The sequence below is a fragment of the Protopterus annectens genome, chromosome 6.part1 (genome assembly GCF_019279795.1).
Source record: "Protopterus annectens isolate FY-2018-M chromosome 6.part1, PAN1.0, whole genome shotgun sequence".
NCBI lineage: Eukaryota > Metazoa > Chordata > Ceratodontiformes > Protopteridae > Protopterus > Protopterus annectens.
Genome location: NC_056738.1, coordinates 81,166,046 through 81,190,119, shown reverse-complemented (window position 1 = coordinate 81,190,119; position 24,074 = coordinate 81,166,046). Strand labels below are relative to the sequence as shown.

General features: G+C 40.3%; 1 protein-coding gene across 2 annotated transcripts in view; it reads right to left on the bottom strand.

Annotated features, from left to right (window-relative positions):
- Positions 1 to 24,074, bottom strand: part of ERICH2 (glutamate rich 2) — a 948,280-nt gene that overhangs the window by 447,603 nt on the left and 476,603 nt on the right. For both annotated transcript variants that reach the window (XM_044075511.1, XM_044075512.1), the window contains 2 exons: positions 873 to 977; positions 452 to 546 (listed from right to left, as the gene is read on the bottom strand). In XM_044075511.1, the coding sequence (XP_043931446.1) occupies positions 452 to 546; positions 873 to 977 (200 nt within the window). The remainder of the gene's footprint in view (positions 1 to 451; positions 547 to 872; positions 978 to 24,074) is intronic.

The following is a 24,074-nucleotide window of genomic DNA, read 5'->3' as shown; positions in this document are numbered from 1 at the left end:
ACAAAAATACTCATTTTGTCCAACAAAAAAAAAAAATGAAACTACAACTTCTAATTGAAAAAAAGCAGCAAAAAATGACACCGCCAAACTTTGCAACACAAAAACTGGAGATTTAAGCTTAACAAATCTACAGTTTTTAAGTGGTACAATGTTTGTTTCTTTCAGTTTTGGCTGTTTTTGTTGAATTACAAATTGCAGCTGCCACATTATGCTTTCAGTTCAATAACACAAACTTTTACATTTGCTCAACTTCACAAAAAAGCTTATAAAACTGACAGGAAAGCTTTGGATATGTATGTAACCTTACTGTAATAAGCTTTAAGGTATTTTTTTTAAATGTTTTGTTTCCTGCATGTAAACTTGCTCTGCCACAGTCTATGGATCACTTCCTTTAACCAGACAATAATGCTAACTCAATAAAAGTGACATACAGCATTAACCGATTTCTTACCAAAGTTTTCTTGCAGACAGTTATATGGCCTTGGACTGGTCTCCACAATTTTTTCTGCATGTTTATTGTCCATTTTCTTCACATATACTTCATGCCTAAATAGCATTAAAATGCAACATTTAGCAAAAACACCTGTAGTCAGTGCTTAATAGTGATGGAGAAGCTAACAGTACTCATAACCAAATCAATGCAAACATTAATGGCAAGGATTATGGATAGTAATACACGTGAGACTCTGAATATGGTAGACAAAAAAGAAATGAAATATAAAGTAACAATGAGCTGTAGATAAGTCATATTCCTCTATGTACTGATAAGACTTAATGGCTCAGTTTTAAGATCTTAACATACATTTAAATTAATGTATAACCATTTTATCAGTAATTTTCATTAAAAGGCTCAAGGAGAAAAACAGTCTTACTTTTCTATAGAATGTTTTGCTGCAGTCAAAGAGATCTGTTTAGTTGGAGTATATTTTTTCTTGCTTGAAGAAGCCGACCCATGCCTGGAGGCCACACTGCCTGATCTAGAGCAGAAAACCACAACCTGTAACAAATGTAAGAATGTTTTCAAACAAAAAGTACATTATATAGTATACTCACTTATAAGTATGTGGATGCAAGTAACAAACCGAGGAGCGACTGGGGAGAGAATGGAAGATCTTGAGTTGAAGGAAAATAGAGTCAACCACCAGTGAAGTTCCTATATGACAAAAGTTTGTATTGGAATCTGAAAAGGGTGGGGGTGCTGCTGTGTCATTACTGACTTACGTTTCTCTTATGTAGTATGGCCAGAGGGACCATGAGAATTACATAGGCCACAAACCCTAATATCCTGATCTCTTGCTGAAGTATGATTTTGGAGGGATCAATTTCAGGAATTGCTCTTTGTAAAAGCTAACTGTCCTGAGGGAGGAAGAAAAGGAGGCTATCAAGATAACTGCATCTATTAGAGAGCCCAGCACTGTAACTTCCAATAGACTGACTCGAAGCTTTTTTGTAGAATTAAATTATGTCCTCACATTTCAAAGAAATGTTCATATCTCTGGAACCATAGGGGTTACTAAAGAAGTGTAAATTGCAAATTCTTCAGCACAAACTATTTTTATAGTGGTAGTATTCTTTAGATTCTAGGTCTTAAACTGAATTTTCTAAGTCATAATAAACCTAGTAACCAGTATGCTTGTTATATTTTATAAACGACTTGCTATATCTCGGCAACCATTCAAGGTACACACATGCTGTTAACATTTTATTCATCCTGTTGAGAGTTTTCATGTAAATCTAAGCAGTTCTGCCTATGCAATTAGGTTGCAGAAATATTCTCATAATTTATTGTAATTCCTAGGTGAGAGCACAGCTGCAAGGTGGTGTTTTTTGCTTTTATTAGTAGATGCTCAGTGGTGGCAGTTAGGAGACAGTCATCTAAATAAGGAAACACCCAGAATTCTAGGCACCTCAGGTGAGCCATGACTACTGCCATACATTTGGTGAACACTCTGGGGACTGTTGTGGCCAAAGGGCAGAGCTCAAAACTGGTACTGACTGGCTCCCAGCCAAAAGCACAGGTGTCTCCTAGATCGCCTCTCCATTTTTATGTGGTAGTACGCATCTTGGAGGTCTGTTGAGCATAACCAATTATCTTGTCCCAGAAAAGGGAGTACTGACTGCAGTGTTACCATCCGGAACTTGGACTTTCTTACAGATTTCTTTAGGTTGCCAAGATCCAGGACTGGTCTCCAGCCCCCTGTTTTCTTTGAAACTAAAGAATCTTGAGTAAGTCTGCGGGAACTGTTTAGATGAGTCGTCTAGCAACTTTTGAATTTCTAACGTTACCTGTTCCCTTTGACTGGGTGGAACATCTGGGATGTTTTTTATGTTTGGAAGGGGAAGGAAAAGGGTATGGAGTAACCTCTGAATATGATGCTTTGTACCCACTTTTCTTTTGTTATTCATAGCCAGGCTTCTAGGTACAAAGATAAGTGACCCACGACTGCCTCCAAAGATTGACAGGTGGGCTTCCCTTCAGGAGCACTGAAAGGGCTTACCATAGAAAGATTCTCTGTCACCCTGATTCTGCAGACCCCCCTCTGCCATGTGGTTGGCATCTTCCATATTTACTTCCCCCTCTGCCCCTGGGGGAAGATTCACCACTTGTGTCCTGGAAAGCGCTCTGGGATTTTCAAAACCCCATTTTTCCACTTCTTTTCTGACCTTTGGGATATGGTCTGGTAGGTAGCGAAAAACAGAGTCCTACGGCAGAGGGAGTCTTTCCTTCTTGTTCACACCTGGTTAGTGTTTCCTTGACTTTGGGCCTAAACAAAGATGAGCCATCGAATGGAGCGTTCACAAAAGAAGATTTAAAGGGTTTCGCGAAGATGCACAAGCACATCCAAGAATGTCTCCTTAGGGAAATTTCTGAACCCGCTACACTACTTGCTCCATCCGCTGCATAAGAAATCAGTCTCATGGAAGAGTTGACCACTGAATTTAAGGTAGGGAGCTGAGAGGAAACTATCTGCCACCCCTTCAGCTACTGAACCTTGGGGAGCATCTCCTAAAGGAGATCTCTCTGTAATCTAGTAAAGAGGGTCAGGTAATTCAGTGATCTAAGAGCAAAAGTTGCTGAAGAAAAAATGTGCTTTCCATATCTGTCCATTGTGCGAGACTCCTTGTTCAGTGGATGAACAGAAGAAGATGTCTCTGAGACTTCCTTCTTGGTGGCTGCCGCCATTACCATAGCATCTACTGGGACTCCCTTAGTTAAAACGTTTTTGTCTGAGGGGAAGATGATGAACTTATTTGGCCTCCGAGGAACAGGGACCACTAAATCTGCAGACTCCCATGCCTTTTGAGAAACTAAATCCAGAAGTTTGTCAAAAGGCGGAGACACCCAAGTGAAGGAAGGATGAGATCCAAAGGCCTTCAAGTACATGGACTCCCCTGCTGAAGGGTTGGTGGACTTCCATATGCCTCTCTGTTTAAGCATTTCTAAGGTGTTGCCAAAGGAGACATCACAAGGCAACCGTGGGGACCCTTTGGCTTCATCAAGGTCCATATCCAAAGTGACAAGACTTCTCTGGGGAGTCTAAATGCTTCCTCTTACATAACCTCTTCTGAGGGACCTCTTCAAAGGGGTACTCTGGAAAGGTTTCAGAATAGTGGAGGCACCCTGTGGGGCAGCCTGAGGCCTAGGATCTCCACATCCCTGTGGATGCAAGGGTATAGAGGCAGACAATGGTGCCTTTGGGGGAAGAATGTCCAGAGATGGGAGCAGAGCTGCCTGTGGAGACGGTGCTCTCATCACCTCAAATGCCCCTCTGCTCCTGATCCGAGGAAATCCCTGGATCCAGGGAACCCGAGGGAATCCCCAGAATCAAGGAGGATGGTTCCAAGGCAGAGGTAGGAGCTGAGCTCACCTGAGCCGATGCCCCAAGAGGCAAGTTCGGATCAGACAACCATCTGATCCGACTCACCTCCCCGGACCTGACCAGAGAGCATCGGATCCTAGACTCCTCGACCTCCGATGGAGCAAAGGACGTCGGAGCAATGACTGGATCCGAACATCCCATATAGGTCTTGGTTCAGATGGTTCCACCAATATCAGCTCCAGACATTTTGGCTCCGAGGTCGGATTGGAGGAGGAATCAAAGCAGAAGGGGAGGATGTGGTCAGATCCGAAGCCCTCAGGGTTGGATCTGATAAGAGCTTGGCCACCGCTGGTATCCTTAATAGCCTCTGTATCACTTGATCCGCATCACTGTCAGATAGGCTCCTGGTAGACCAAGTGGAGGGAGTTGGAGACTTGGAAGGCTGGAGTATAGGTGATCTAAGAGTCGGGGAGAACTGTTCCAAGACACGGGACTGGGTCTGCAACTTAAATTCCACTGGCACCGAGACTGATGGTGCCAGAGCAGTAGATTTCTCAGATCTGATAAACGTAGGATCCGGTGTGGAAAGTTTTGTAATCTTTTTGAAAGGCTCTGATGGAACACTGGAAGAGGAAGATCTCTTCCCAGACTTGTCCGATCTTGAAGGAGACTTATCAGAGAACCCGAACCTTCTTGTATTGCTTCCGAGAAGGTTTTTTTTTTTTTTTAAGAGACCTCTTAGTATTAATTTGTTTCTCTTCTCCGGAAGAGCCCTGTGATTAAAGGAATGACAAACTGAACACGACTCTTGGAGGTGGACAGTTCCTAGGCAATATACACAAATAGTGTGCTATCAGTTAGGGACATTTTCTGTCCACATTTCTCACAAAATTTTTTGAAACCAGAGGGCTTCATATCTTTAGAGGACATTATAAACAAGGGATAGTAACATGAAAAAAGGTTAGAACAGTTTTTTTTTTAACAACCACAACAACAGGAGCAACCACAACAGTAGTTAAACAAACAACTACAATTGTAAAAGAGAGGAAAAAGGGTAGGGCACAGCTAACTTAAAAGGGCTAAGGGTAAAGCAGTTATCTAACTTAAATGAACTGACTTCAAACAATTTTAGAGAAAAAGGTAAGAAGAGCTCTCTAACTAAAATGGGCTATTAAAAGTGGAGCCTGAGATAGGGAAAATAAGGCCTAGTGGAAAATGATGGTCAACAGCAGAAAAGACAGAACAAAGAGGAAATAACAAAACTAACATCAAACTACTTATCTAGAGCAATAATAATTAAGAATAAACAATTTCCAACAATAGCAATAATAATCAAAAGTATACTTAGGCAGAGCCAGTAGAACGACCACCTGATCTTGTTTAGTGGCAAACGAGAACTGGGGAGCTTTCTTAGTGCATGCTGGGATAGGGTTTAGCCACGAGCTAGTGGAAGACCTCGAGCTTGTATACAAGGCAGAGTCAGATCAGAGGATCAAATCTGAACCCATCCTGATAAGAGTGAAGACGAGATAGGACAACAGCACTTCATGCAATTTATGACAAAATAAATATTACATGAACAATATCTCTCTATCTGTGCTAGACAGACATCAAATATTAATACAGCTGTTTTTGCCATTGTGTAAGCTATAAGAAGAAATCTTTTAATACTCTGTATGTAGCATGGTTTTGGAATTATTAATGCAAATATGAACAAGCAATATTTGATACCTAGAGGTGTTAGTAGGGTGTAACTGCAGAAACACCTGGAGGCGTCACTTGGCTATGGTTGAGTTAAATAAAGAAAACAAAAACTGCGAATGCCCGCCAACCTACAACTGACTACCAATGGAGCTAGACACAGGGATCTGTGGAAAACCAGAAAATTAAAACGGAAAACTGAAAATGTGAACCTGGCACAGAAAATTAAAAAAAAAATGTTGTGCTTCTGTGAATTGGAATATAATGGCTGTCACTCTAAGTCTAGGGTAACTGGAAAACACAATGAGGAATGAGAGGTAGTATAGAGAGCATTTTGAATTTTGAAATTTTAATGCAAAGATTTGGAAAGGAATGGTTTACCACAGGTCTCATGGCTCCTTGTTTTTGAGCACCACATCCACCCTTGAATAAAATCTTTTTGTTCCACTGGTACAGGTTCTATTACTTCCTGATAAAGCATATATGAAAGAATATGAGGAAACCTAGAGGCTTGGTTCAAAGAACAAACTGAAATTCCTAGAAAAGGGGGAAGGGAGTCCCACTACCATCTGTACCCTTTTTTGGATTATGCCTAGAATCCAAGAGTCTGAAGTAACCTAGTGCCAAGAGATAAGTGAGTAGATAGGCTCTAAGAATGATTTGGGTATAGCTAGGCATACTCAGTGTACTCAAATGAGTACATTTTTCTGAGCAACTCTTGGAAAATTCAACACTCAAAAAAGCAAACAATTTATAAAACTGTGCAAACAATATTTACAGTATGAAGGTATACAGAGAATGTTTGAGTGAAAGGAATATGCTTCTAAAAATAGCTTTGTATCGTTATAAATGCTAACAGTTATAAATAATGTGTCCACTTCCTGTATGTCTGTGGGGGTAGCATTCTGAGGGCTGAGTATCTTCTTTAGGCTTCTTCCCAGTTAGGGGTCACCACAGCAGATCACCTGTCCGCTCATGATTGGCAGTGGAGTTTTATGGTGTCGAGTTGCCAGCCTGGTGCCCAGCCTTCCACAGAGGACACACACACGCATGCACTCACACCTAGGGCCAATTTAGAGTGTCCAATCCACCTACAGCATGTCTTTGGAATGTGGGAGGAAACTGGAGCACCCGGAGGAAACCCACATGACCACAGGGAGGACATGCAGACTCTGCACAGAAGACACCCCAGCCAAGGATTGAACCAGAAAACCTCTTGCTGTGAGGCAGCAGTGCTAACCACTGCACCACTGTGGCCTCCCATTCTGAGTGTGAGTATATTCTTTAAAAAGATATATGGGTGGTGGAGGCAAGAACATTAAGTCCGATTACAAAATGTAGATTTCTAGCTACACCCCTGACAGGGCTGTCAGAATGGAGAAAGGAAGGAGACTGAAGGTAGGCATAAATCAGTCTCCTTTCTTGGACTATCCTTGGGATTGAAAAGCTCCTCTTCTTTTGGAACTGCCCTGCCGCTACCTTTTAAAAGTTTGCTTCCATTCTTTTGTTGAGTTTGCTTAAAAGACTTCCTATAAAAGGGGCCTGGCTACAAGGGAAATTCCTTTTGTATTTTGGGATCAGGAACTGAAAAATATGTTAATCCTTTGTATTAATGTTCTCCTCTAATCAAATTTCTTGAGAATTTCAGTAATGGAAGACCCAAACACTTCTTTATCCAGACGTGCATTTAAGATTTCTGCTTTAAAATCCTCTGGTAGATATTGTGTGTGCAGCCAAGCAAATTTCCACATAACATACCCACTGGCTGCAGATCTAGAAATGACATCAACAATATCAGAGACACATGTAAGAGTGTGTTTACTCATGTGTAACTGAAGAAAGAAGGGAGGTTAGACATGCCTTAGCCTCATAAGAAGAAAGGTCAGCAATTAACTTCTTTATAGGTTCATAGGGGAGTATTAGGCTCGCTTTGCAGGTCATTTTAAGCATAAACAGTTTCTCTTTGTACTCAAAATAACCTAGCCTGTTTGGTTATAAATTGGCCTTACCCATCACATGGTTGATAATTATTCATTATCCCTAACAACAACTGGGATCATACCATAGATAATCTGAGGGGACCCATGCATGGGATAAAGCATTTAGTTGCTGCCTCTGTCTATTAGCAGTAAAGGGGGGAGTCCTGGGCTAAACAGTCCATTTCCCATCCACAGATTTAAGCTACACTTGAAAATGGACAGGGATGAACTTTGTTTTATGTGGCTGTAGAGTCTGTTCCACAGCAGTGGTACCCTCTATGAAATATATCTCTCCCTCCAAAACATTCTTTTGATGTTGCAGAAGAGGTTCATATCTCGAGACAAGAGTATTTCAGATGTCATTTGACTTGCTGATGTGCAGTAAATCCATCAGTAATGGGTCAGAGAATGCCCTGTATGCCAGACATAGGTCACCTCTTAAAAGTTTGTAGGATACAAAGTAAAGTGAAAGGACTTTGAATCAGTCCATATAGTCATGTTGTTTAGGCCTTGTATCCTTTTAGTAAGGTATCTCTGTGGGAGTTCAAGTTGTTGCATGTGTCTGGACAGATTCATGCCAAGGAGGGCATTATATTCATGACCGGCCTAATGAGGTTGAATAAATTATACTGTCAAAGGAAGCCAAAAGGATACGAAATTAAAATCTGTTAAAGGCTCTACTATCCTTACCTGAAGTGATAGGGTTAGAAGCCATAAAGTAATAAAAGATTTGAAAAGGGACATTGCAGAAGAATCGGTTCTAAGGTTTCTAAACAGGAATTTGTGAGACTAAGGGACTTTGTATAATTTAAAACAAACCAAATCCTATGCAAGGGGGACTGCACGGTCCAAACCAAATATCCAAATCACCAAATAGACCAGCAAGGCAGAACGGAGTTAGATATTCTTTTATTTTTCGTACTAAAACAAACTAGTTTCGGCAGAAAATGCCTTCTTCAGTGTAGGACAGTACATTCAAGTTCCTTGTCATCATCCATTTAAATACAAACCAAGAGCCAATAAGGCAAATAGGTTCATCAATATTAATGAGATGAAAAAACTTTTTTATAAAATCCTTGTAACACAACATACAAAGTGTGATACAACAGTGAGAAATTGTGAAAATTGAGGACATAGCAACCATTAATAAATGTAAACAAATAAAATGAGATATGAAATAGTATAGTATAACATATATATGTAAAAACATATAAATTTGACCATAAACAACTGCTGAACAAATATTGTCCATACAAACAGTAATGATTTCACAAGTACAACCTATGTTGCATTAATTCAGCAACCTAGACCCCCCATACTATACTTACTGCTGATTTAGCAAACCCATGTAGCCAGGTATCAAGAACAAAAATCAACCAAGGCAAAACAAAGATACATATATATCATTTGCATACGCAAATATAAATGGATTCCTTAGATCAGAATAGCCCAAACCTTACAACAAAGTAGGTCTAAAGGGTTACTATGATATACACATAATCTCCTATAAATGATCATTTAGACCCGGATGGAACAAACCCCCCAGGGTTGTAATCCAATATTTTCTTTTGATCCAATAACCCATGCCAACCTTGTTTATTAGTTCTATCTCCAGAAATGCGATCAATGACCATGAAACTAAATTTAGCCTGTGGATGTTTAAGTGTATGCTGATATAGGGCACTAGTCTCCTTATGGTTCCTAACATCACTACGATGTTCATTCATTCTGTATCTCAATGCTCTGGAAGTTTGGCCCACATAAAATGCCAATAACAGGAAGCAAGGTACACCACCCAATCGCTACTGCAATTACCAAAGATCTTTATGTTAAATATCCTACTGGTATTGCGACTGGAGAATTCTTTAGATTTAGGCATATATGAACATGAGCCACAATGACCACAGGGAAACGAACCAAAAAGTTCATCACCATGTAGTGTGAGTAGTTTGTAAATAGTACCCCCACTTGCCATATGTTTGAAATGTGACAGGTAGGAGCCTAGGGTCTTACCCCGCCTATATGAAAATTGACATCCCCAAAATGGTTCGCAGTCTATCATTGGCCAGTAAAATATTCCAATGTTTATTGATAATATTCCTGACCATGTTAATGTTTCTCCCATAAGTTGTGATGAACTTAACCCCAGTACCAGAAGATAACTTATTTTTATTTTTGTATTGCAACAAATCTTCCCTCTCTGTGCAATTTGCTCTACTTTGGGCAGACACAATATCATGTCGGTCATATCCTCTATTGGTGAATCTCTGACTAAGATCCCTGCTGGCTAGTTGGTATTCCTCTTCATTAGAACTGAGACGTTTAATACGAATAAATTGAGATATCGGAATACTTCTGATGGTATGACGGGGATGTAGGCTCGAGGCATGTAACAAGGTGTTATATTGTGGGTACTTGCGGAAAACTTTAGTAGACAAGGTATGATCTGGGTTCCTGTAAACAGTGACATCCAAAAAATTGATAGTATTTTTGTCATAAGTCACAGAAAATTCAAGTCCCCATACATTGTCATTAAGATATTCTACAAATTCCTGCAAGTAACCCACATCGCCACACTAGCCAACAGTCGTCCAGATAACGTCTCCAGATGTCCATCTCGACCTGAAAGATGTTATGTGATGTATCATATATCATGTATTCCTCAACATAGGCCATGAAAAGGTCAGCATATATGGGAGCAAAAGATGCTCCCATAGCTGTTCCTTGTAACTGCCAATAACATTGGCCTTGGAAATACAAGACATTCTTATTGAGAACATGTTCAGACATACAGATCAATAAGGTGTTAAAACCAGGTGTGTACAAATTTGCCCTTTCTAACCAGTATTGGATAGATTGCAACCCAGCCCAATGTGGTATGCTCGTATATAATGATTTTACATCTAATGTGCATAGATACCAATCAGGCTCCAGTTGGGTATCCCTGATTAGCTGGCGAAGCGGACCTCTGCTCGGTCCCCCATTCACAATAAAAACATAGTATAATTCTAACAAATATTTTTCTTGTGATTCAACATTACTTATGTTCTATATGGTTGAGTTTAACAACTAATATTAGTTTTTATCTATACCAGCAGGCTTGTTTCAGTACTGAGTGGGGCACCTTTTGAATACCAAACAGGATTTTTTGTTCATTTCGTTAGATTATTTAATATTTAACCTTTGGAGAGGCTTTCATGTCTTATTCATTAGCATTATATCAAACACTGAAATAAACTTGTCCTGTGTAGATTAATGCTTTCTGCTCCTTTAGTGGTCCCAGTAATCTTTATATCGGTTTTGGATAAATTCTAGTGTTTATTGGTGCGATTAGGCCTTTGGAGTATTGTTTATTAACTTCTGGGGAGTTACTATTTATATTGTGGTTTTCCTGTGTTCCAACTTGTTATTGGGTGTATATTTCAAATATCATTCACATCATGGATCTCAATAATATTCTGTCTGGATTATGTGCTGATCGGCAGGACATAGGTGTATTTGGCATTGATAACCTGCCAAGCAATGATCCGGTCGATTTGGCTCAATCATCTTTGGTTGATTGTGATATGTTTTTTCATTCAATCACCAAAGCATTTAAAACCCTCAGATCTAATATTTGGCATCTCAAGCTATTCAGAGCATATTCGACACAGAACATGGCTCCCAGGGGACTACGTATACGTACTCAACCTCTAGTGGGGAGACCAGATGATAAATTGAACCAAGATTGGAAGGAGGCTCTACAGATGGGATCTATGACATTTGTGAATATTTTGTTACAATATTATGAAAGGACAGTAGATTCCAATATACAAGAAATTAAAACTTTATGTTCGGATGTTCAAAAGTTTGAATCATCCTCGAAATATCAGGATAATATCAAAAAACTTTCCCATGACCTGATGGAACATGAGAAAACTATTAAGGAACGAAAAATTAAGAAGTTCCATCGGGACTACTCAGATTACCAACGGGGCAAACCTTTTGATCTCAGCAGATCAGTTCGATTTGTTGATACCAATCAGGTTAGGACAGGGCCTAGTCGCACCAAAAAGAGACCTCGTTCAATTTTGAAGAACAAGGGTGACACCTCATGTAGCACTTCTGGGGAGGAATCTTCTCTCACGGATGGTGAGGGGTCTTGTGAGAGGGTTTCACCTAACAGGAAGAAAACAAACAAAATTTCCCCTTTAGAGGGGGCAAGGGACACCGGGGGGGCAGAAAGCACAGAAAGGCCAATCACACAGGTTTCTTTCCAGGGATTACTGGACAACCTCCTGAGATAGGGGTCATGCCAGAATCTAATCAGAATGTGTTGAATTTGTCTAAAGTTCTCTTAACTAATGAACAGACTGCTCTTTTGAATAAGGGTCTTAATTATATTCCGTCCTTCTTTAGTCAGGAATATCACATTGTACAAGACTTACAGGCATTTTGCCGGATTTTGAATTTAAAATTGTTTTTTGATGATGATAAGTCGAGACCTTCAGAGGACTTTAGTTTTGGTAAGTCTTCCTTTCAACCACCCATGAATAAACATGTTTCCATTTTCATGGATACCATTCTGAGGGATATTCATTTTGAGAACTTAGGACACATTATGTTAGCTAGTAATCTAACTTCGGATGATAGGACAGCGTTGGACAATTTATGTAACAACAAAGATATAGTTATTGTCCCTGCTGATAAGGGAGGTGCAGTGGTGGTTTGGAACACTGCTGATTATATACAGGAAGGGCTGACCCAATTGTCTGATGTTAAGTGTTATATGCACATGTCCTTAGACCCTACGTCTGTTTTCAAGGACGAAATTGATTCTTTTTTGCAGTTAGCCTGTGAGTGAGGAGGGCATTATCAATAAAAAGTGTTTGGCTTCACTTATGGTTTCTGAACCGTCTAAACAGATATTGTATCTTTTACCGAAAATTCATAAGTCCTTAACAAAACCACCTGGTAGACCAATTGTCTCTGGAATAGGCTCCCTGACTGAACCCTTATCGGCCTTCCTTACCAAATATCTCAAGCCATTATTAGGCCTTATAAGATCTAGATTGCAGGACACCACCCAATTTTTGCAGCTAATCAGGGATACCCAACTGGAGCCTGATTGGTATCTATGCACATTAGATGTAAAATCATTATATACGAGCATACCACATTGGGCTGGGTTGCAATCTATCCAATACTGGTTAGAAAGGGCAAATTTGTACACACCTGGTTTTAACACCTTATTGATCTGTATGTCTGAACATGTTCTCAATAAGAATGTCTTGTATTTCCAAGGCCAATGTTATTGGCAGTTACAAGGAACAGCTATGGGAGCATCTTTTGCTCCCATATATGCTGACCTTTTCATGGCCTATGTTGAGGAATACATGATATATGATACATCACATAACATCTTTCAGGTCGAGATGGACATCTGGAGACGTTATCTGGACGACTGTTGGCTAGTGTGGCGTCTTGGATGTGGGTTACTTGCAGGAATTTGTAGAATATCTTAATGACAATGTATGGGGACTTGAATTTTCTGTGACTTATGACAAAAATACTATCAATTTTTTGGATGTCACTGTTTACAGGAACCCAGATCATACCTTGTCTACTAAAGTTTTCATAAGTACCCACAATATAACACCTTGTTACATGCCTCGAGCCTACATCCCCGTCATACCATCAGAAGTATTCCGATATCTCAATTTATTCGTATTAAACGTCTCAGTTCTAATGAAGAGGAATACCAACTAGCCAGCAGGGATCTTAGTCAGAGATTCACCAATAGAGGATATGACCGACATGATATTGTGTCTGCCCAAAGTAGAGCAAATTGCACAGAGAGGGAAGATTTGTTGCAATACAAAAATAAAAATAAGTTATCTTCTGGTACTGGGGTTAGGTTCATCACAACTTATGGGAGAAACATTAACATGGTCAGGAATATTATCAATAAACATTGGAATATTTTACTGGCCAATGATAGACTGCGAACCATTTTGGGGCCACGATGTCAATTTTCATATAGGCGGGGTAAAACCCTAGGCTCCTACCTGTCACATTTCAAACATATGGCAAGTGGGGGTACTATTTACAAACAACTCACACTACATGGTGATGAACTTTTTGGTTCGTTTCCCTGTGGTCATTGTGGCTCATGTTCATATATGCCTAAATCTAAAGAATTCTCCAGTCGCAATACCAGTAGGATATTTAACATAAAGATCTTTGGTAATTGCAGTAGCGATTGGGTGGTGTACCTTGCTTCCTGTTATTGCGGGGCATTTTATGTGGGCCAAACTTCCAGAGCATTGAGATACAGAATGAATGAACATCGTAGTGATGTTAGGAACCATAAGGAGACTAGTGCCCTATATCAGCATACACTTAAACATCCACAGGCTAAATTTAGTTTCATGGTCATTGATCGCATTTCTGGAGATAGAACTAATAAACAAGGTTGGCATGGGTTATTGGATCAAAAAGAAAAATATTGGATTACAACCCTGGGGGGTTTGTTCCATCCGGGTCTAAATGATCATTTATAGGAGATTATGTGCATATCATAGTAACCCTTTAGACCTACTTTGTTGTAAGGTTTGGGCTATTCTGATCTAAGGAATCCATTTATATTTGCGTATGCAAATGATATATATGTATCTTTGTTTTGCCTTGGTTGATTTTTGTTCTTGATACCTGGCTACATGGGTTTGCTAAATCAGCAGTAAGTATAGTATGGGGGGTCTAGGTTGCTGAATTAATGCAACATAGGTTGTACTTGTGAAATCATTACTGTTTGTATGGACAATATTTGTTCAGCAGTTGTTGTTTATGGTCAAATTTATATGTTTTTACATATATATGTTATACTATACTATTTCATATCTCATTTTATTTGTTTACATTTATTAATGGTTGCTATGTCCTCAATTTTCACAATTTCTCACTGTTGTATCACACTTTGTATGTTGTGTTACAAGGATTTTATAAAAAAGTTTTTTCATCTCATTAATATTGATGAACCTATTTGCCTTATTGGCTCTTGGTTTGTATTTAAATGGATGATGACAAGGAACTTGAATGTACTGTCCTACACTGAAGAAGGCATATTCTGCCGAAACTAGTTTGTTTTAGTACGAAAAATAAAAGAATATCTAACTCCGTTCTGCCTTGCTGGTCTATTTGGTGATTTGGATACTTTGTATAATTTGTCAGATCTTCTGGAAACTGGTGTGTGTCTGCCTGTCTGGACAACTACTAGCTGCATTAAAAACATAAGGCTGCTAAAACCAGAGGACTAACCACTGGTTGTGGAGAATAATCTACCTGTAATAAGTAACACTATTTCTGCTGAGTCTCTGAAATGTCCTTTTGTCTCATTAAAGCAAAGTTTTCCTTGAACGTCCCCTCCAATCTACCAGTTTTGTCAGAAAAAGACAATTCCTCGACTGGTGAGTCAGACAAAATATTTTTTCTGACTTAGGAGTCCCAGTTTTCTGGATGTAGAAACCTGGAAGGCATAATCTAAATCCACATCCTGAACCTCTGACTCAGAGATGGAATGTGAAGGGGAGGGGGTAACTCTCTTTCTAAACATGGACAGGACAGTCTGGAGAGACTGGAATGCTTTAAATTCAAAATAAAAACACTATTCTCTTGACTACTTTGAAGGAGTCAGAGGAGCAGATATGTGCTTTTGCTTATAAGTCAATTTCTAAGGAGTCTTGAGTGAAAAGGAACTTGCAGGCATGCTGTCGTCTCTCTGGGCATTAAATCACTCAGTATAGCTCTGTAGCAGTTTGGTATCTGCCTCCTCCTCTGGTACTGTCAAGATTCGCACTCCTCTGCCCAAAGTGGACATAGCAGCCTTTGAGGACGTGCCAGTCACTTGGTTGTTAATGGCTTCATGAGAAGTTCTACCAGAGGAGTTAAAAGTATCCAACAGATGGTCCAAGAACTTAGAAATGGCCAAAGTAGAGCTGTTCATTGAAGGCCAAGGCAGAGTATATCAGAATGGAAACAAACCTTTCTAGAAACTTTTCTTGCAGAGCAGAGGAGGGTCATTCAAGGAACTGAGACCCAGCTGCATGACCCTGTGGATTAAAGCCTTAAGCGTCTGGTTTTGAAAATGCAATAAGGAACTACTCCTTTTTCTATGGGATTTAGGAGAAAAAGGTCGACTAATGGAGCAACACTGAATGCCATGTTCCTCCCCAAGCAAAAAAGACGCATACTTCTTAAGACATAAATCACAACACAGATACATTTTTATCACACAAATAGGAACGCAGTCTATCTGTCCACTTGACAAAACTAGCGGACTGCAGAACCTGTGAAGACGCAGCTAAGACAGTCTAACTGGCAGCTTCATGGCAAGAAACTTCTGAATTTTGGTACTCATATGTCTACTTTGATACTGGTATATTCTTATGCCTCCTTGGAAGTATGGGCACCTGGAACATGCCCTAGGGTTTTGGAAGATGACTGAGCATCTGATACTTGGCACTATACGTACTATATAGCTTAAGCCACTGCAACAGTGATCTAATGATGAATATCTTACTACAGTTTAAATTGTGTGCGATATTTCCTGCTTATTCCATTTTAATTAATTTCACTGTTTTCTTTAGTGTGTGTCTAAACTTTGTTGTACTGTACGTATACTATTCCTTCGAGCTTTTCTCCCTGGGCCTCTGCTAAAAATGGGCAATACACCCAGTCAGACTTTCCCAGTAAAGAAAAGCAAATAAATAAACAAAATAAAAAGATAAATGGTGAGGAATACTACAAGAGGAACAAGGGTCATCTCAAACTATTTTACCTTGACAAAGTTTCTAAGGCTTGAGGACCAGAAGAGGCTTGAGAAATCGCTTTTGTTTGGGAAAGGAAACACAATGAATAGTAATCAAAATATATTTCTAGTGCAGATTATAGCTTACAACTGTGATAGAGAAACTGACTTTTCTTTACAATCTATTGTACATTATTTAAAGCATGACTCTACTGATGGGTTGGGTAATGGGGGACACAGAAAGCACCTTAACATTTAATTTCTTTTTGCTGAAAGAAATATTTTTGGGACTGCCCTTTTTCCCCACGTATGAAAAAAATGTGTTAAGCTTTTGCCTCCTAAGTGTTTCTGGATTCAAGGACATCCCAAAAGAGTGCTATGACATCTTCAGTAAGGTCAGGATTTCAGCTAAGAATACCACAGAGTCACCACTGAATTTGTACCTTACTTTTATGAATCAGTGATATTAAAATTGCATTTGCTGTCTAAACATCCTCATCCTCATTTTATTGGCTATCTTTCTCAATTTAAATAATTTGCCTTTCTGTAGAACTATTATGGACCTGGCCAGTTATGTGCTACTTTTAGTACAGAATGGCCTCTTAATACTGTTTTACAACTAAGAATCCTTTCCTCAGTTTACAAACAAATGTTCTAGTCTAGTTAAAACTATTTATAACCAAGGTCATTTTATTCATTGGCAGAGCCCCCCCCAAAAAAAAGATCTTTGATAGACTGCAGAAGACCTGAAGAACTACCTTATCAGTCACGTGTCAGAGGACCTATATAATTTATCAAGTACTATACTTTGCATGAGCTGTTATGCCTTTAATCTGAGGAAGAAGAGGACTGATCCAGTTTTGTTGTCACTCATCCCTGATACCACACACATTTCTACTTATAAAATGTTCTCAGTTTACTATCTGCTTCCCGATTATGTAGGCTGCTTCCTGATTATGTAGGCTAATACGAAGTTACTAAGCATGTAATCCATAACACTAGAGAGCTCTGCCATTAAAAGAATAGCAAAAGGAAATGAGCAAGAAAATCCACCTGGAGATATTCTGTTCAAAAACTGGGCAACCCAGCTTTTCACCCTGATAAGAGGATGAACAGCTAGCCAGACTTTTGGATGGTCTTGGTTTTGACCAAATAGACTCTAAGCTGTTATGAACATCCAGCAAATGCAGAATTCTTTCTCCCTTATTTTGAAGATTGATGAAAGTAGACACATTAATAGACTGCTTCATTGACATTTAATTGACAACTTTAGGCACAAAAGAAGGGATGGTCATCAAGGGCACCCTGTACTTATGAAAAATCAAAAAAAGGAGGAGAAGTCATAAGAGCTTGTAGCTCAGATATTCCTTTTATTGAAGCAATGGCCACCAGTAAAACAGCCTTCTATGTGCAGAATTTGAGAGAGGTGGAAGAGGCTGATTCAAAAGGAGAAAGAGTTAACTTCTCTAAGACATGATTCAGGCCCCATTGTAGTGGGATTGATTTTCTTGGTGGCCTGATTTGAAAGACAACTTTTAGAAACTGTGTGACCTCAAAATATGAAGGAAAAGGTGTCTCTACTGGTAAGTAGGCAGAGATGGAGGACAAATGTACTTTAGTTGAAGAATATGCCAGTCCTGAATTGAGCAGCTCACCCAAATAGGAAAGACTACCATTTGATATGGGTCCTCTTTTCTCTTTTGGCACCAAAAACTCCTCCATTTGGAAATTCAAGATTTCTTGCTACAGATTTTCTAGTCCTCTGTAATAACCAGGGGCATGTACTCAGAAACTAGGTGTCTAAATAGTATAAAAATCCTACCATAGAAATTGTCAGTATTAGAGTTTGCAGGTTTAGATGAACGAGAGAGCCGTAAGCAAGTCCATTCTGTGAGGTAACTTGTGGTGCTTGCCCTTGGCCAGATGAAGAAGGGAGAACCAATGCTGTCTGGGGCAAGGGGGTACCAACAGGATCTTTGGTTTATCCTTTTTGACTTTGAGAAGAAACTTCAGAATCATGGAAAAGACAAGGAAGCATAAAATATTTTCCATTTCCATGAAATTGACATGGTGTCCATTCTTCAAAAGCCTCTGGGCACAGAACTCTGGAGAAGAACAATAGTTGCCCGTTCAGAGTGTAGGCAAATAGTTTTTCAGGAAAGCTTCACTGATGGATAACCTGTGGAATGATCTCTCAATTGAGCATTCACTTGTGAGGTTCTACCTTGGCTCTGTTCAAGTAATCCACCACTGAATTAATCTCTAAGGGAATATAAACTGTCTGAAGAAAGATTGTGCTGGATAGCAAGCCCACAGGGATAATGCTTCATTCCTCTGTTTGTTGATGTATCACATTACAGTGGTATTGTCTGTGAGGATTCAAAGGGTTTCTGGAGACAGTGGTGTTAGCAAGATTGCAGATACAGGATCACAGTTTTACTTTTCCTGACATTTATATCATTGTTAATATCCTATCCTGTCTAGACTATATACCTTGGACTTGTATGTTCATATAATGTGCACCCCAAGCCACATTTAAGACATCCATAGAAACTTCCAGGTGGAGAGAGGGAACCACAAATAGCACTCATGGACTGAGTAATATCTGACTGATCCTCCAAAGTTATTCCTTCATAAAAGATGACAGAAGAAATGGGAAGCTCAGGGAGGGGGTTGGCAGTGCTATGCCCAAACTGACTTCAGGTACCACTGAAGCTCTTTCATGTGGATTCCAGTAAAAGCTATCATTTGTATGATTGAAGCCATGTAACCCAGAGTCCTTAATATCTCTCTTATAGAGTTCAATTCTAGTGGAAGGAGAGACTGGAAATAAGAAATCAGAAATTGTATTTGGTCTTGAGGAAGAAATGCTATTGTGGAGACAGGGTTCAAGTGGCAACCTAGGAAACCAGATCCTACAAAGGCAGGACAGCTTTTTTCAAGTTTGGGACAAAACAAGTAAAGAAAAATGTACACTGCAAACTTCAGATCTTGAAGAAGCTCATCTCTTGAAGAGACATGAAGAAAAACATCCTGGCAAGGGTGTGTATGTATATATATATGTGTGTGTGTGTGTGTGTGGTGTGATATATATATATATATATACACACACACACACACACACACACACACACACACACACACAATATATGGATAGCCTGGACCCTGCAGAATGCTATGACAAGGGCTAGACATTTGGTACATATCCTTGGAGTGGTCAGTAGAAAATTGAGAACATGGAAACTGAAATTGTAAGTCACAAAACCTTAAGAATTTTTTATAATCTGGATAAATAAGGAAATAAAGGTAAGAGTCTTTGAGGTCCGGGGTCACCTGGAAAGGTTGTGGAAGAGTCACGGAGAGAAGAGTTTGTAGAAACAACATCTTGATGTCTGATACATTTAAGAACATGTTGAGGATTGATAAATCCAGAATAGGCTTCCAGGTGTCCTCTGTTTTAGGTACCAGGAAGAGTCTTGATTAGAACCCTTTTCTGTCCTGCTGATGGCAAAATAATTCTATAGTTACCTGATGAAGCAGTCCCCACTGAATTGGCAAAACCAGATGTTTCTGGTTTGGGGGATTAAAGTAATTCCAGAATGAGTTGGAGGAAAAGCCAAGTTAATTTGTAGCCTTTCAGGATGATAATGACGTAGCTTGAAGTTAAATCAGTCTCCACACTGGTAGGGACTGAGAAAGCTTCATTGAAATAGTAAGAGTGGAATGAAAGAGGTGGATAGGAAAAAGTGAGGGAGGTAGCTCACAGTCACAAGCTGACTGATTTGTTAAGAAAGGAACTTTATGGTCCTTTGAAGTCTGATTTTTCTCTTGGAATTCTTTTTAGAAAACGGTTAACCCTTTTTGGAGATTTCTGATCTTTACAGATAAAAAGGTCTAGCCTTAGACAGACAGTTTCTTCACAAGTTTGGGAAGGGGTAAAACAAATTCTGTTTAAAATCCTGCATGATCATTCATCTTTCTTGCAGGTTTTTAAAAATTTCAGCAGCTGTTGGACCAAAGAGATTTTCCCTGTCCAAAATGCAGTCATCAATCTGGTCTTGACATCTTCTGGAAAAGACAACAACCTTACCCAAAGGTATCTCCTTGACATAGTCCCAATAGCTGCAGCTCTAGAACATCCATCAGTGACATCATAACTACATTTAACAGAATGTCTAATTATCTGAGTAGCAGAACAGAGCAAAGACAAGACAGAAGTATTATTGTCTGATTCAGGCAATTTTGACAATCTTTTATTTATTCATATTATCCAGAACAGAGAACAGATATGATACGAGTTTGGTAGTCAACAGCACAGAAAGTGTACAGAGATGTACACTTTCTTTCTGCACCTGTCCATAGCTGTACTCTATCATGCAAAGCATTAGTAGATGGGAGAAGTTTAGTAGGTTTGCCAGGTTCAATGGATGCTAGAATTGTAACCAAAGGAGGATTTTATATAGAAACTTATGGGTGTCTCGAACCTTATAAAAACTCTCAGGTTTTCAATGTGGTGGAGGCAGAGACTCAGGGCTCAAACAAACTGAGGAAAAATATCCTGCAAGGCTTGAAAGCACAACAGGAATTTCAGGCTACTGAAGAACACCCATATATATTAGGTTCATAGGTTGATACTAGGCTATCTGCTCTAGGGCATTTATAAGCCTAGCCAGAGTGCGTTTGGCTTTCGCCACCCTTTTAGATTATTTGACTGTGCCTCTGTATAGTAGGTCACAGAAGGTAGCCCTTTTAAGGTTAGTTTACTGTACCTCTGTCAAGCAGGGACACAGAAGAGATCCCAGGGGTAAACTTACAATCTCCCATCCATTCGTCAAGATTTCTCTTGAAGAGGGTCAGTGAGGGGCTCTGCCTAACATGGATTGGGATTTTGTTCCAGAGTGAGGGGAGCCTCTGGGATATGAATCTGTCCCTCAGGCATGTCCTACTTATTTCTGTGCTGAGGTTCAAGTCCCTGGAGCATGTCGCTCTAAGGGATTTGGATTTCCTGAGGTGAAGCATGTCCATTAATTCTGGGTTGTACATGGCCTTATACATCAGACACAGATCGCCACTGAGTAAGCGGTACACAACTGAGTAGAGCTGGAGTTTCTTTAGCCGAACTGCATAGGGCATCTGTTTGAGCCCCTTGATCCTCTTGGTGAGATACTTTTGGGGTCTTTCCAGTTGCTGCAGGTGTTGGGTAAGTACATCCCAAATGGGGCATTGTATTCAATTATGGGCCTGACAAATGATGAGTAGAGGGGCACAATGACCTCTCTTGATCTAGATGTGAACCCTTTCGTGATAAGGTGGGCTATATATAGAAGGTCTTTCTAACCACTTTGGCAATGTGATTGTCAAAGGTGAGATTGCTATCTACTTGGGTCCCCAAGTCCCCAATTACTTCTTCCGTACTTAATGGATTACCACCTATGTGGTAATTTGTGGGCACTTTGTTTTTCCCAAAGGGGATGACTATGCACTTTTTGGCATTTAGCTTTAGGCCATGGCTCTGGCACCAGTTATCCGTCTCTGTGAGATCCTTTTGGAAAATGCTTGTGTCAGCCGGAGAGTCGATTAAGGCACCCAGTTTGCAGTCATCTGCAAACTTGGTCAACCATAGTCCGCCCGTGTTAGCCTGTACCTCGGAGAAATATATACCGAACAAGAGAGGTGCCAGGGCTGAGCTTTGTGGGACGCCACTTGTAACTGGTTTAGAGTCTGACGTGGCACCTGCTATTCTGACCATGTGGGTTCTATCCCTGTGCCAGTTTGCAACCCATCTTGTGACATAGTGGTTGATATTTAAGCTGGTGAGCTTATTTATGATGCCCGAGTGGGGTATTGTGTTGAAGGCTTTTGCGAGGTCCAGGTAGGCTGTGTGGACTACCTTCCCTTCATATATGGCTTTGGTAACTGTTTCAAAGAATATGACCAGGTTCAAGAGGCAAGATCTGCCCTTAACAAAGCTGAATTGGGTAGGATCCTGTGTCTGGAGGTTCCCAATGTCTTTGTTTATGATTTCCATGATGATACGCTCCATAGTTTTGCAGACCAGGCTATTCAGGCTTATAGGGCGATAGTTTCCAGGGTCTGTTGTGGCACCACCTTTGTGGAGTGGGACCACTGTTGCTGTACACCATTCTTTGGGTACATATCCTGTAGTAAGGCTGAGACTGAACAGTGACTTTATATGAGGGTTTAGTTCTTCTTGGAGCTCATGTAAGACACAGACTGGGACACCATCTGGTCCCATTGATGCTGCATTTTTTGCTTTGGAGGGGGCAGCTCTCACCTGTGCATCTGTGATCTCAGGAAGGCTACACTCTGTTGGGATAGACATTTGATCTTTTGGGGGGGGGGGAGTTTGCACTGAACCTTTCTGCCAGGATGTTGGCAATGTCTGTGGGTTCAGTGTATTTTCTGTCATTTTGCACCAACTCAGAGCATATCTGGGAGTTGCCTCCCAGGTTTCTGACATAACTAAAGAACACCATGTGATTATCTTTAGTGTCTTGTGCAATTTTTCTTTCGAAGCTGGCCTTAGATGATTTTATGAGGGATTGTAGTTTCTTGCTAGTACTGATGAGAGACGCCTTCCCTTTATGGGATTTTGCTCTATCATGTAGTAGCTTTCTCCTTCTGTTGTATAGCTTATTTATGGCCAGGGTCCACCAGACAGGTCTCCTGCCTTTGGAGGAGTGAGTCTTGGTTTTATTTGGGATAGCATGCTCCATGCATTCCTGTAGCTGTCCATAGAATGCTTTTGTAAAGGATTCCGCATTTTGGGCCATATTTTCCACTGGCCCGGGGGCTTTGAAGGATTCCACCTTGGTTTTGAGAAGTGTGAAGTTTGCTTTTGAGAAGTTCTTCACCGTGGTTTCCTTGGCTAGGGGTGGGGACGGAATATGGATGTCCAGTGAGATTTGTTTATGGTCTGATCTTACCAATGAGGGGTATACCTCTGGTGTGGAACATAGAGACCCCATGTTGGTGATGACCAGATCCAATATGTTTTCCCCTCTTGTGGGAGTGGTGATCAGTTGTTCCGTAGCATTTGAGTTTTGAGTTTATAAATTCTAGGAACTGTTGGGCGAGGGTGTTTGGGCTTGAGTAGTTTTCCCAATCAATGTTTGGGAAGTTGAAGTCACCCAATATAATGGTGTTTGGAGAGACCTTCATATTCTCCAATGTTCTCAGGAAAGCCGAATGAGGTTCCTGTGTTTGGGAGGGTGGTCTGTAGCAGGCTACAAACTGAAAGGCAGTTTTGCCCACTGTTAGTTGCACATGGATGGTCTCCGATGCTTCGTGCAGTGCCACTAACCTGGAGGTGTGGGTATCTTTGATAAATATGGATACTGCCCCTCCTTTTGTGGTTCGGTCCGAGTTTTGGGGCCGGAATGCATGGTATGAAGTAAAACCTGTTAGTGCTGGGGTGCTCTCAGGGAACCTTGAATCAGGTTTCTGTTACTGCACAGATATCGATATTCTCCATACTGAGGAGAGTCTTGAGTGTGTGCATCTTGAGGTTTAGACTTCTGGCGTTGAGTAGCATTACCTTTAGTTTTTTTTTTCTTTGTGTTGTCTATGCAGGTAGGTTTGTCTTTTGAGCCTTGCCTAAAAAAGGCACTATGGGGGAGGCAAGAGCCTTTGCCAGTATTCGAAAACCCAGGGGTGACAGGTGCAAGCCGTCTCTAGTGAGGCAAAGTGACTTGTCGAGCATATCATCCCAGGCTGACAGACACTGGATCCCCTTTGAATGACACCAATACTTTAGCCAATTGTTAA